The sequence below is a fragment of the Colletotrichum higginsianum genome, assembly GCF_001672515.1.
Source record: "Colletotrichum higginsianum IMI 349063 chromosome 7 map unlocalized unitig_7, whole genome shotgun sequence".
NCBI classification, from domain to species: domain Eukaryota; kingdom Fungi; phylum Ascomycota; class Sordariomycetes; order Glomerellales; family Glomerellaceae; genus Colletotrichum; species Colletotrichum higginsianum.
In genome coordinates, this window is record NW_017263917.1 from 3482904 (window position 1) to 3497209 (window position 14306).

The 14306-nt window shown below is 57.1% G+C and overlaps 2 protein-coding genes across 2 annotated transcripts; both read left to right on the forward strand.

Moving 5' to 3' along the window:
* Nucleotides 1-979: 979 nt before the first annotated feature.
* On the forward strand, nucleotides 980-5212 carry CH63R_10755 (Xanthine dehydrogenase; the record flags this gene model as incomplete). Its single annotated transcript, XM_018305729.1, has 3 exons — nucleotides 980-1158; nucleotides 1231-3432; nucleotides 3487-5212. The coding sequence occupies 3 exons, from the start codon at nucleotides 980-982 to the stop codon at nucleotides 5210-5212; spliced, it is 4107 nt and encodes a 1368-aa protein (XP_018155153.1).
* Nucleotides 5213-7689: 2477 nt separating this feature from the next.
* Nucleotides 7690-13917, forward strand: CH63R_10756 (Transcriptional regulator; the record flags this gene model as incomplete). The annotated part of the gene is made up of 12 exons (XM_018305730.1): nucleotides 7690-7815; nucleotides 8432-8744; nucleotides 8911-9698; nucleotides 9749-9945; nucleotides 10584-10651; nucleotides 10704-11069; nucleotides 11122-11297; nucleotides 11349-12086; nucleotides 12140-12267; nucleotides 12315-13354; nucleotides 13450-13607; nucleotides 13693-13917. 12 exons carry the CDS (start codon nucleotides 7690-7692, stop codon nucleotides 13915-13917), a joined length of 4323 nt encoding a protein of 1440 aa, XP_018155154.1.
* Nucleotides 13918-14306: the final 389 nt, after the last annotated feature.

The following is a 14306-nucleotide window of genomic DNA, read 5'->3' on the forward strand; positions in this document are numbered from 1 at the left end:
TATGGAAGCTTTTGCATGTAGTTATCCTGCCGTAGGCGAAGAGAGTTGATGAGCGAGCAGTGCCATTCGGACAATCCACCGACAGACGGAGACGGGGCAGAACAATCTTTAGGTGCTTCGTCGCAACTCTCCACTTTCGGAACAACTGTACTTCACCCTGTGGCGTGGTGGGCAGGGAGACCGTCGAAGACCGGTGGACTTTGCTGACCGGCGCGGAATGATGTAGGGGGTGAGAGACGACGAAAGGTGGAAGATGGAAAATGCAGGGTGGGAAATGCAGGGTGGAAGATGCCGACCGCTGGGAGACGGAGCCGGCCGACAGAGGGGCCGCTGCTGTGCGGCAAGAGGCGCTGTGGGACAGCACAGGACGCCGGGTAACCCTGGCACACTGTCGTGCAGCGTGCTACCGGCCTTCCGAGTGGCGGGGGAGGGCCAAAAAGAGGGGGATGGGGTCGATAACGATAAGCCACCCCCACCAAGATCGCGGATGCTGCATCGGTGGATTAGGTACATAGCTGTGGTAGACTGGTAGAGGCATTTGGACAGGGAACGAGGGGGGAGGGGAGAGTCCGCTGATAAGCTCAAACACGGGCCTTTTGATTCGACGGCATTGCTGTCATGTTCACAAACCGCATTCCAAGAGACCAAAGACCAGACCAGACCATAGGCCAGAGGCCAAAATAGTGCGTCCTTCTGCAGCTACCCCTACCTCACCTGTGTCCTCACCTCCAGAACACCACTTTGCCTGAAGCAGTATCGTCTTCTCGCCTCTCGGCCTTGTCTCGCGTCTCTTGTCGCCATAAAGCTGCGGGGTTGCCTCGACTTTCCATCCCAGACACACCTGCTTTCCTCTTTCCTTTTCTTTTCCCCTCTGCCTCGCGACTTGTCGAGCTCAAGGGTACTCTACACCCTTTGTTTGTTTACTGTTTTCCTTCTTCTAGTCCAAGTCACCGAGTACCTAATCGAGCTCAGAGGCAATATGGCGCCCATCGCCATCTCCCCCGAGCGGGATGCCGGTCCCTTGAACACGCTGACCACCGACTTTGACGATACCATCCGCTTCTACCTGAACGGCACTCGCGTCGTACTCGACGAAATTGACCCCGAAGTCACCCTGCTGGAGTACTTGCGAGGCATCGGCCTGACGGGGACCAAACTGTGAGTATGCCTGTCTCCTCACGTATCACTACGACCAAGCCTCCGCGCCGAATGCACTAACACCCCACTCAGTGGATGTGGCGAAGGCGGCTGCGGCGCCTGCACCGTCGTCATCTCTCAGTTCAACCCGACGACGAAGCAAATCTACCACGCGAGTGTCAACGCTTGCCTGGCTCCGCTGGCCAGCGTCGATGGCAAGCATGTCATCACCATCGAGGGCATCGGCAACACGAAGGCGCCACATCCCGCCCAGGAACGTGTGGCAAAGAGCAACGGGAGCCAGTGCGGATTTTGTACCCCGGGCATCGTCATGAGCCTGTACGCCCTTCTGCGCAACAACCAGGCGCCGTCCGAGGAGGATATCGAGGAGGCTTTTGATGGCAACCTCTGCAGATGTACGGGATACAAGCCCATCCTGGAAGCTGCCCAGACGTTCAGCGTCGAGAGGGGGTGCGGCAAGGCGTGGACGAACGGTGGGTCGGGATGTTGCATGGACAATGCCGACGGCGAGAAGAAGACTGGCGGGTGCTGTATGGACAAGGCCAAGCTCAACGACCAGCCCATCAAGAGGTTCACGCCGCCAGGTTTCATCGAGTACAACCCCGATACCGAGTTAATCTTCCCCCCGGCGTTGAAGAAGCATGAAATGAAGCCGCTGGCGTTCGGCAACAAGCGAAAGAAGTGGTACAGACCAGTCACCCTCGAGCAGCTGCTCGACATCAAGAGTGTCTACCCATCCGCCAAGATCATCGGCGGCAGCACCGAGACCCAGATCGAAATCAAGTTCAAAGCACAACAGTACCCCGTCTCCGTCTTTGTGGGAGATATTGCAGAGCTGCGACAGTACGAGTTCAAGGACGACCATTTGGAGATTGGCGGGAACGTGGTGCTGACAGACCTGGAGCACATCAGCAAAGAGGCTACGCGTCACTACGGGGATGCCCGGGGCCAAGTCTTCGAGGGCATCTACAAGCAGTTGAAGTATTTCGCCGGAAGGCAAATCCGCAACGTCGGCACGCCAGCTGGCAATCTCGCCACGGCGTCGCCAATTTCGGATTTGAATCCCGTTCTTTGGGCGGCCGACGCCGTTTTGGTGGCCAAGTCTCGAGGCCAGGAGACGGAGATCCCCATGTCACAGTTCTTTACCGGCTACCGAAGGACGGCGCTTCCGCAGGATGCCATCATCGCCTCCATCAGAATACCCGTGACGGCCGCCAAGAACGAATTCTTCAGAGCCTACAAGCAGGCCAAAAGGAAAGACGACGACATCGCCATCGTCACCGGTGCTTTGCGAGTCAAGGTGGACGATGACGGTGTCGTTACGGAGTGCAACCTCGTTTACGGTGGCATGGCCGCCATGACTGTGGCCGCCAAGAACACCATGGATTACCTGGTGGGCAAGCGCATCGCCGAGCTCGAGACTCTTGAAGGAGCAATGAACGCCCTCGGCACCGACTTTGACTTGCCATTCAGCGTTCCTGGAGGCATGGCCTCGTACCGGAAAGCACTGGCATTCAGCTTCTTCTACCGCTTCTACCACGATGTAATCACCAACCTAGGCGGACAGAGCCAGCACGTCGATATCGAAGCAATCGACGAACTCGAGCGAGGTATCTCGGGAGGGACAGAAGATCACGGCGCGGCTGCTGCATATGAACAGGAGACCGTCGGCAAGTCTAAGAGCCATGTTGCCGCATTGAAGCAGGTCACCGGCGAGGCGCAGTACATCGACGACCTCCCCGTCCTGAAGAATGAGCTGCACGGTTGCTTCGTGCTGTCCACAAAGGCCCACGCGAAGATCAAGTCGATCGACTACTCGCCGGCTCTAGACATGCCGGGTGTCGTCGACTACATTGACAAGGACGATGTCGACACGCCCGAGCAGAACCGCTGGGGCGCGCCTCATTTCGACGAGCTCTTCTTTGCCGAGGGCGAGGTGTTCACCGCCGGTCAGCCAATTGCCATGATACTCGCCACTTCGGCGTCGAAGGCCGCCGAGGCCGCACGCGCGGTCAAGGTCGAATACGAGGAGCTGCCGTCGATCCTTACCATCGAAGAAGCCATCGAGAAAGACAGCTTCCATAACTACTACCGAGAGCTCAAGAACGGAGACACCGAAGAGGCGTTCAAGAACTGCGATTACGTGTTCACTGGAACGGCGCGGATGGGTGGACAGGAGCACTTTTATCTCGAAACGCAGGCTTCGTTGGTCATTCCCAAGCTTGAAGACGGAGAGATGGAGGTGTTTTCCAGTACCCAGAACGCCAACGAGACGTAAGCCAGCTTATCAGCCCCCATGCTTCACCCCCATGCTAAAGAGTTTTACAGTCAAGTGTTTGTCGCCCGCATGACTGGCGTCCAAGCCAACAAGGTTGTCGTCCGCGTCAAGAGGCTTGGCGGTGGCTTTGGCGGCAAGGAGACGAGGTCGATCCAGCTCAGCGCCCCACTCGCACTTGCGGCGAAGAAGACAAAACGGCCCTGCCGTTACATGCTGACGAGGGAAGAGGACATGGTCACGTCGGGCCAGCGTCATCCGTTCCTGGGAAGATGGAAGGTCGGCGTGAACAAGGACGGCAAGATCCAAGCGCTGGACCTCGACGTCTTCAACAATGCCGGCTGGACCTTCGACCTCAGCGCGGCTGTTTGTGAGCGAGCGATATCGCACTCAGACGGCTGCTATAAGATCCCGAACGTCTTCATCCGTGGACGCCTGTGCAAAACCAACACTATGTCAAACACGGCATTCCGAGGTTTCGGCGGTCCTCAGGGCATGTTCATTGCGGAGACGTACATGGAGGAGGTCGCAGACCGGCTGGGCATGCCAGTGGAGAAGTTCCGCGAGATCAACTTCTACAAGCCACTAGAACCGACACATTTCAACCAGCCCCTGACGGACTGGCACGTCCCGTTGATGTACGAGCAGGTCCAGAAGGAAGCCAACTACGAGGTGCGACGGGAGCTCGTCAAGCGCTTCAACGATGGGAACAAGTGGCGCAAGCGCGGCCTGTCCATTATCCCGACAAAGTTCGGCATCTCGTTCACGGCCCTGTTCCTCAACCAGGCGGGTGCCCTGGTGCACATCTACCACGACGGGTCCGTTCTCGTGGCGCACGGCGGGACGGAGATGGGCCAGGGCCTGCACACCAAGATGACGCAGATCGCCGCCCAGGCTCTCGGGGTACCGCTGGATAATGTCTTCATATCCGAGACGGCGACCAACACGGTGGCCAACGCCTCGGCAACAGCGGCATCCGCCTCATCGGACCTCAACGGATATGCCATCCACAACGCATGTGCGCAGCTAAACGAGCGTTTGGCGCCGTACCGCGAGAAGCTCGGGCCGAAGGCGACGATGAAGGATCTGGCACATGCCGCGTACTTCGACCGCGTGAACCTATCGGCGCAAGGCTTCTACAAGACACCGGAGATCGGCTACAGCTGGGACGAGAACCGTGGCAAAATGTTCTTCTACTTCACGCAGGGCGTCACGGCGGCCGAGGTGGAGATGGACACGCTGACGGGGACGTGGACTTGCATCCGCGCGGACATCAAGATGGACGTCGGGCAATCTATCAATCCGGCGCTCGATTACGGGCAGATCCAGGGCGCCTTCGTGCAGGGCCTCGGGCTCTTCACGATGGAGGAGTCGCTCTGGCTCCGCAACGGGCCGATGGCGGGCAACCTCTTCACGCGGGGGCCAGGGGCGTACAAGATCCCCGGGTTCCGGGACATACCGCAGGAGTTCAACGTGACGCTCCTCAAGGACGTGGAGTGGAAGGAGCTGCGGACGATCCAGCGGTCGAGGGGCGTGGGCGAGCCGCCGCTGTTCATGGGCAGCGCCGTCTTCTTTGCCATCCGCGACGCGCTTAAGGCGTCTCGGCGGCAGTACGGGGTGGAGGCGACGATCGGGGAGGACCGGGTGGGTGACGGGCTGCTCAGGCTCGAGAGCCCGGCAACGCCCGAGCGGATTCGGCTCAGCTGCGAGGACCCGATTATGAGAAAGGCAAGGGTGCTGCCGAAGGAGGGGGAGAAGAGCTTTTTTGTAGCCATTTAGCAACGGGCGCCAAGGACGGGGGAAATGGGGGTCACACGTTCAAGGAAGTCGAATGTGTACTTTGAACAACCACGACATGAAATAGGCGGGCATATTCCGGTAACGGCTTTGATGAACAGACGGAAACTTGAACAACCTTTCTACCCGGCTGATTGATATGTCGTGAACCCAGTGTGAGATGAGACGGTCGTGTTGTTTCTACTTGGTGCGTAGCCGAGAACAGCAACGCATCACACGATCTGACCCAGCGTACCCCTCCCAACTCGCCAAGACTTGGGCGAGCAGAAAAAAGATGGGGTTGGGGACCGTAAGGCACATCGGGGTCGACAGGGGCGTTGGAAGAAGGCCCTCACGGTGAATTCAATGGGAGCTTTACCGAGTCAGAACCGAGGGAAGGGAAAGAAACAGATCAGCAGAGACATAAGAGAGACATAGAAGACAGACACTTGGGTCGAATGGCGCGCTGTGGTTTCATGCTGACATTACGTCGTTGCATGCTGCAGCAGGGCTGGCTAGGTGGCTGTACGGAGATGAGGGCTGGGTGAGGGGAGTTACTGGTATGGACGGATAGGTACGGATGCCACGGTCTATGTAGACATCGGACGGGGACCACACTTGGTGGTGCCTTGTCAGCGCGTCCCTCTGTGGTAACAGACAGGGGGAGTAAGGAGCCAATAAGTGGTCGTGGGTCATCGTTCTCTTCCTTAACAGGCCCTAGAGCCTGGTTGATGGTCTCCTGGGACAGCCCAAATAGAGCATCGTCTGCATTGCGACGGTGGTAGTGTAGGTACCTGGAGGGGGCAGTCTTCGCCCTGGGTCCGTGGGGCGGAAGGGAGCCTGCATCTTGACACATGCTGAGTGGAAATAGGCGGCATGTCTGTGCAGCGCAAGCGCTGGTGAATCTGGCTTGTGACGATTGCCATTACATATTACGGATGGCTAAGATGCCATGTGAGGAGCACGAGATTGTTGTCGAAGATGTCGTTCACCGAGATGGCACGGCGACTATGACGAAGGGGGAGGAAGGGAGGGGGTTAGTAGTTATGGGGGCAAAGATTGTGTGTGTAAGTAATTCTCATGTCGTCGGGCGTCGTCCGATGGCTGGGAGGGGATTGATTTTGGATCGAGATGACTGGTTTGTATTAGCTGCGCCCAGCTTAACCGAGCCACGAGTAAGCACCAACGAGGCCGAGTCAATTCGTCGTGTCGGTACGGAGTGCGTCGAGATGAGGTTGCGGTGTGGAGAGGGGAGGGGACAAAATGCAGTCTGGCTGTTTTTTCGTTATCTCGTTCCTGGTCGAAGGGACAAAGTGACGGTTGTGATGGATGGATGGCGGGAGTGCGATGGGACAAATGAGTGAGTACTGTAGGTGATTGATTACATGAGAGCGAAGGGCGTGAGAGTGAGAGTGAGAGTGAAAATGAAAATGAAAATGAGCATCGTGTGCAGAGTGAGTGACCGACCGACTCGACGAGTGAGCGAGTCCGAGCAGGTGACGACGATCCAAGGTGAGGGGACTAACCCCATGATCCCCGCAGTTGCAGCGTCCCAACACAGCGACCGACCGGCCATGACCTTGGACCGATCTTGCCTTACATGCTGTCTGTCGTTGTTCCTTGTTCCAGTATTCCTCCAGGTACGCCAGCCGGGAGCCAGCCCACTTCCCATGGTAAGGTTGGTAGGCAATTCGCCATCCTATCCGCCTGTTTGTTGTGCCTGACTATTTTTTTTCTTCCTTTTTTTTTCCTTTCTTTTTTGGCGAAGCTTTTCTGAGAACTTTCCCCCTCCCTTCAATTCTATTGGGACCGATCAGTACTCCATCGCACATTCAGCGCAAATCCGCGGGCGCACACAAACCGCCTGCGCAACTTCGAAAGCCACCAACAACCACATCCGCATCCGCATCCACAATCGCATCCCCAACCACCGCCGCAACCACCACTACCACCTCTACCACCGTCAGCCGCTTCACGTTCTGCTGCGCATACGCCGTTCCTCCTCTCACGACACGACGACACCTTCTTCGCCTTGATCGAGTCCGACGATACCGAACGAGACATACGAGCCGGTAGAGATTGACCTACTCCCCATTTCCTTGCGATCCGCTCCATCCCGTGTCCGACAACACCACACCAGCAGCGAAAAGACGAATAACCACACACACACATACACACTCGCGAAAGCAAGCATAGCCGAGCCCATCCCGGCGGCTGCCCGCACACGAAAACGCCGGCTTCTCCTCCCGCATCGCCTGCAAAAGCCCGCAACGTCGCAAACCGCAAACCGCAAACCACCACCTATCCCGTGTCAAATGATCTGCGAACCCTCGTCTTCTGCGTAACCTTCGAGGTCCAATGGGAACCACTGCCCTGTTGAACTGATTCCGATCCCGCCCACCTACCTACCTACTTACTACCTCTCGACCGACAAACCCGCTCGCAGCCGAGCTATCCACCCGCTTCGTCCAGCCCTCGCCATGCAAGACAACGGCAAGGACGTCAAGCCTGACGCCCACGAGGACAAGGACAAGGACAAGCGCGAGAAGCCTGAACACAATGGCGGCCATGCTCACTTGGTCAAGAGCCCCAAGAAGCGCCGCAAAGTCAACCACGGTACGTTGCGCTCTGCCCTGCTCATGCTGGGCTGAATCCTCGAGCCTTGTGCCGCAACTTCGCGACTACACTGCCGGCCGCACCAACCCGCACACTCATATCCGCACCTCGTAAAGAGGCAAACTGCTAATGTTTTGCTCCCTCCCAGCCTGTGTCTACTGCCGCCGATCTGTAAGTCAGATGGCCCCTTACCCGACCAACACAAATGCCATTGCCCTCCCCCCGGCCGGCCTTGCGCATGGCGGTGAAACTATTGTCTGCCTGTTATGCTGCTGTGCGATGCTCCGCCAGCCGCCGGCCCTTGTCTGCATATGTGCCCACGCCCAGCTTTCCCCTCCCGCGGGAAGACTGCGAGGAAACAAACACAAAGCGAGAAAGAGAGAAGAAACCATGGCTGACGGATAGTGTCTTGCCTGCTACGTAGCATATGACATGCGATCTCGTATGTAAGATCTCTTTCTTCACACAGCATTGAACGTGGACCACCCACCACTGGTACCTTGCTTCTGCTCCGCCTATACCCCGCGTCCAGTCGGCTTCCCAGGAACCTGCGCGCACTCGCATCTCGCTTGCCTCGTGCAACACTCGCTGACATGTTGTGGCTAGGAACGACCGTGTACGAGATGCATCAAGCGTAATATCGGCCACCTCTGCCACGACGAGCCGCGCGACCCCGATTCCAAGAAAGCCAAGAGCTCCCATGCCCCCTCCACCGTCGATGATTCCGAGACGACGCAATCCGATATCGCGCGGAGCTCTGTCGACCAATCCGCCGCCGGTTCCATGGGCCCCCCGCCTCCTTTCGACAGGAAGGCGTCCGCTTTTGGCGCTGCCGTCTTGGGCCAAGGGAACCCACTGCACCTCGTGTCACCGGGCTCTGTCTCTGGCATGCCGGGGAACGGCAGCAACATGAACCAATGTAGGTCTTTACGGGCCTCCCCTTCTTACCCATTTCCTGGGTGTCCTCGCGCCCTGCGTCCTCTACACATTTCTCACAGAGCCGCGCTTTGCTCGAGAGAAGACGGAGAAACGGACCACATCACCAGAGACGCGGAAGGCTAACGTAATGCGCCCCGGTCTGATAGTCGCTGGATTTTCCGACGCATGGTTGACGGCCCAGAACCACTACCACGACATGCAAAGCTACCACCCCAACTACATGATCGCCCCCGAGGTCACGCACGAATTCAACCTCTTGAATGACTTCTTGCAGACGAGTCTGCTCGATGACGGCGGCATCCTCTCTGACGAGTCCCAGAACAGCCCCGCCTTCAGCAGAACTGCCGGCGCCAACGACATGCTGCCAACGTTCGGAAACCACAACAATCACAATAGGGCCAATGCCGCCAGCAGCAGCGGCAATGCGCTCTCGCAGCAGATGCTGCCGCCGCCGAACCTCGAGCAGGGCAAGTCGATATCGCGGCCCGGCAGCGTCGTCCAAGCCGACAAGGACAAGGCCCGCGAGTACTACCTACAGGCAGCCGACCCTTCGGGCAACGACACCCCCGAGGAGCGGATGGATCGCGTCTTGAAAGCCAAGTATGAAGCCGGCCTGCTGAAACCGTTCAACTACGTCAAGGGATACGCGCGGCTCGGCACCTACCTGGACAGCCATATTGCGCCGTCGTCGAAGCAGAAGATCCTTCGGACCATTGACCGGTTTCGGCCCAAGTTCCGCGAAAAGGCGCAAGCCCTGACAGACATGGAGCTTCTCTATGTCGAGATGTGGTTTGAGAAACAGCTCATGGAGTACGACCGCGTGTTTGCCAGTATGGCTGTTCCGGCATGCTGTTGGAGGAGAACCGGCGAGATTTTCCGGGGTAACAACGAGATGGCGGAGCTGTTGCACGTTCCGGTCGAGAAGCTGCGAGACGTATGTTTGGTTATTCGATTGTTGGCATACCGAAACTGACCAGACCACAGGGCAAGATTTCCTTGCACGAGATTTTGACGGAAGAGTCTCTCGTGCGGTATTGGGAAGAATTCGGAACCATCGCTTTCGACCCCGCCCATGATACGTTGCTCACAGCCTGTACGCTCAAGAACCCGGACGACAAGGCGACCGATCCGGTGATACACTGCTGTTTTTCCTTCATGATTCAACGAGACAATCACAAGATGTGGGTTCCTCTGAATCGTGGTTTTGTTACGTACGACATGGACGCTGACAAGTGATACGCAGCCCGACCCTCATCGTCGGTAACTTCTTGCCTAATGATCCTGCCCGGCCATGATGATGTAATTGCACTTCAGTGGGGAAGGACTCGAGGTCAAGCTATGGAAAAAAAAAAGGGGGGGGAGGGGGGATTTGGCGTCATTGGATACCAGGGCATTGCTTTCGGATTTGTCGCATTTTTTTCATCTCGTTTTCTTCGCCTTAATGGGAAAGAAAGCTGGTACATACCTATCATAACGCTGTATTTTTTGGTTCGATCGGGCGCCGGAGCGGACCTGCCGGCCGGACCTGCCGTAGTCTTTCGGATCGGAGGTCGGTCGGCTCAACAGTGCCCCACACATCCGGCTGAAAGCTTGTGAGGAAAGAGCATTTGTTTGCGCCTTCCTTGGAGCGTTCGGTGATTGGCACATTCGAATGTTATGTCACTTCTTCTCTGGGCATCCATTCCGCACGTTTCTTCCATACCTTGATCTGATTAGCCGCCGACGAACATCTGCATGAACACTGCGAACCGGCATAACCGTAAAGCTCCTCCGATCCGATGCTTTACTAACTTCGACACTTCTGAACGTTTCCCGGCAGAATGCCTCCTCCAAATCAACCAGCCTCCCCCAAGAACAACCCAGGCGACAAGCTGGCGTCCTTTGCAAGTACGACATTGTAAAGACGGATGTGTTGGTACGGCTTCTGATGCGTCTACAGTCCTTTCGCAAACCTTATTGAAGCACCTCCGGTCTGCCAGTGATCCTCCCGCCATCGACTCGCTGCTTGCAGAGCTCAAGCCGCAGCTGCAAGCGATTGCCAACTTCACCACGATCTCTAGGGCAAAATCCCACAGGGCAGGGTTGGACAGAAAGGGGACCGAGCTGTGGAACTTGTGCACCAGGCTCCGTCGCGAAGATGTCGACGGCGTCCCCCCTGCGAGGAGGAAGCTCTTGCTTCAGAGTAGGGTCTTTTCGTTCTTCATGATCGCTGTCGCAAGAAATAGTTCCCCTGGCGCAAAGCCTCAGATTGCGGATGTGGTGCACCTGACGAGGCTGATGCTCAAGGCCGGAAAGATGTGTATTGGTATGTCACCCTTCCCAGGGCTCTGTTTCCAAAACGACTGAGTGTGGTGCAGACGACGAGAGTATCAGAACCAGTACGAACACCTTGAAGCTCGCCAACGCCATCTTCTCGAAAGGTGCAGGATACGTTGCGGATCTGGGCGAGCTGCAGAAAACGATGCTTGGGCCCGACGACTTGATCGAGTGTAAACGCTTAGATTCTGAATACTATATACTCCGCACCGCACTGGTATGCCACACGCATTTGCGATTATGCGCCATCTGACAATTGATTTTCCAGGCCTGGAAGGAGGACAACCTTACCGTCGCCGAGTTCATGTACGACAAGGGACATCTTGACCCGCAGTCTCTGGACCCAAGCTCTGCCGAGAAGATGACAGAGGTTCTGTTTGAAATGGGCAAAGACCTCTCCAAAAAGGGCGACTTCCCCATGGCAGCACGGTGGCTCGAACGAGCGTACAACGTCATAAACGCCCAGGACCTGGTACACCTCTCCCGCGACGCCATCGAGCTGCGCCTCGCCGTCTGTCAGGCCCTGGTACACGCATTTCTGGGCGTAGATACACAGGACTCATCCCAAAGGGCGCTCGAGCTGGTCAACTATGTCGAGTCCGAGATCGGCGACAAGCCCGTCGTGCTCCTCCTCCGCCTCGAGCTCCTCCAAAAGACGCCTGCTGAGGTCTTCGACGTTGAGGCCTATGCCGACATCCTGAGGCGGATGGTACGCGCCTTCAACTTCTCCGAGGCCCATTTCAAGCTTCTCGTGCACCATGCGCGGAAGCTGCACGACAAAAGCCCAACGCAGGCAACAAGTGTTGTGGACGGGATGCTCAGGGGTGCGATGGTCTCCTCTGGGCGCGATGAATGGATTGAGAGACTAGTTCTTTTAAGGATCTGGATGGAAACGACTCAGAGGGACAGTTTGACGGCCGTCGAAGGGCTGGCGGCCGTCTTGGCCGGGCTTCAGGATAACTTAGAGAAGCCTTTTGGGGCATCTGCGGCGGTTGGGGCTTTGACGGTGAGTTGCACCATTGTGCTGAGTGAAAATGACGAATTCTGATAGCGGACCAGCTTATATGGAAGAAGATCGAGGTCAACTACAGCCAAGGCCACTTTGACATCGCGGATGGCTGGTGTCAGGTCGCGCTGCAGCCCCTTTTTCAAAACGGCGGGCCTGCGAATATGTCGAGGGTCGGCAGGTGTGTGTTGCCCTCGAAACCGATGCAGAGCACGCTGACAAAACCAGAAAGCTCATTCTCTGCGCTCTTGGGAGAAACGACACAGAGAGAGCCCGGCAAGCCCTCCACGACATGTCAGAAGCGGCGCAAAACGAACCCATGACGCGTTATCTGATGTACAAAGTGGCGCTCCGCTCAGCAGATCGTGAGCTGGCGACGGAATGTCTTGAACGAGTTGGGACAGCGGCAGGAAACGAGCCCGACTTCTTATACGCTTGCGTCCTAGAGGCGCAGCAGGCCGGAGATAGGATGTGCGCGATGCAGGCCATGAAGCAGTTGGTCAACAAGTTCGAATTCAGCGAGACGTCCCCCGTGCATCTCCCTGCGCTGTTGCGGTGCAACATTCGGCTGGCTGTTTCGGTCATGGAGAGCGAGAAAGACGCCGCTAGGCAGAAGACTGTGGTGGAGGAGATCATCGTTCTGTTCGAAGGAGGTGAAAATGTCTTTTCCTTGCAACCGGGTGTCGTGGCTTACAAGGTCGTAGCCGCCAAAGCGATTCAACGAAACCCAAACGACAAGGATGGTAACCGCCTCTTCACAGTCAAGGAACTCGACTGGTTCTGCCAGAACGCGTACAACCTCGGCCTCAAGCACTCGGACAACTGGGACCTCGAGCGGCTCGTCCGCCTGTACAACAGCTGCCTCGCCATCGCGGCGCACTACCCCGCGGACATACCCTCCGAGGCAGCGAGCGACCTCGCCTTCAGGACCATGTTCTGCAACTTCGTCGCCGCGGCGGCGCTTATGTCGCTCGCGCGTGTCGAGGATATCGTCGAGCGGCAGCTGCAGCACTACCTCGTCATGCGGCGGCACGTAAAGGCGTACAACGAAGCGCTGGAGGAGCGGGCGGGGGGACTAGACAAACGAGTAAAGACCGATCTCACAGCGAAGTTGGCGACGCTGATGGTGTTTGACTTTGAGGCGGCGATGGCGCTGAAGAAGTATGATGCTCTTGGGTACATCATCCGCACGGCCAAGACGTGTCGGGACGTGAACGCGCTCAAAGCCATGGGCGACATTGCGCTACGCGGCAGGCTTCCCAGCCAGGGTAAGATGCCTTCCCTCACCTTGATGTATCTTGATCTCGGTGCAAGTATTCGACTGACAAACACCCGCCACGGGTAGAGCTATACTCTACGCTAGGGGTCATCGTCAATGAGATCTGGGAGCTGGAGAAGATGAAGGGCGACCGGCTGGCAAAGTACATCCGGTGTATGTTCCAAGCCGTGCTGCCGCTCGATGCTGCGCTGGGGCAGAGGTTGATGAAGCAGGCCATCGAGGTGGCGAGGGATTCCGCCAAAGTGTGTAACCAACCCTAATGGCCTCTGGGTCTCTCCCTGTGGTTTTTGTTGCGTATCCTCGGGGAAGATGATTTGCTGACCAGAGGACATCCGGCTTGCTCAGGGCCAGCACCCGTTCCCGCCAGAAGAGCTCGAGTGGCTCGTCACCGTATCCTTCAACCAGGCAGTGGACGCGTACAACGTGCGACAGGACGACGAGTGCAACAAGTGGGCGGACCTAGCGATGAACCTCGCGCACTATGCTGGAGACGACGGCGAATTGGAGGCCTTGCTGCAGGAGAACCGGATGAAGTTGAAGTTTGAGCTGTAGTCTGTCTGATGGTCTTACATAGTAAGGCTCTTTGTGTGATGTTGCAGGGTGCTGTTACTCATAGTTATCTCAGCTTTGACATCATCGACTAGCGTGGTTCTCGGCACAATTGACCTCATCATTGGTGAGGTTGGTGGGGGGTGAAACAGGTAGATATAAAAAACAGGTGTGCTCTTCTGTATTTGCGGACCAGCCGGGACCTCAGATGGATGTAGAACGCATACCCAAACCTCGGGTTCATAGACCAGCATATGTAACACACATCAAATGTGACAACCCCGCCTGAGCCTTGGATATCCGTCAGCCTTTCCCTTCCCCTTTACCAACCCACCCGGACCGTACCCTTTACCGCCGCCGGCCATGATGCGCGTGTCGTGTGTCGTGTAAGT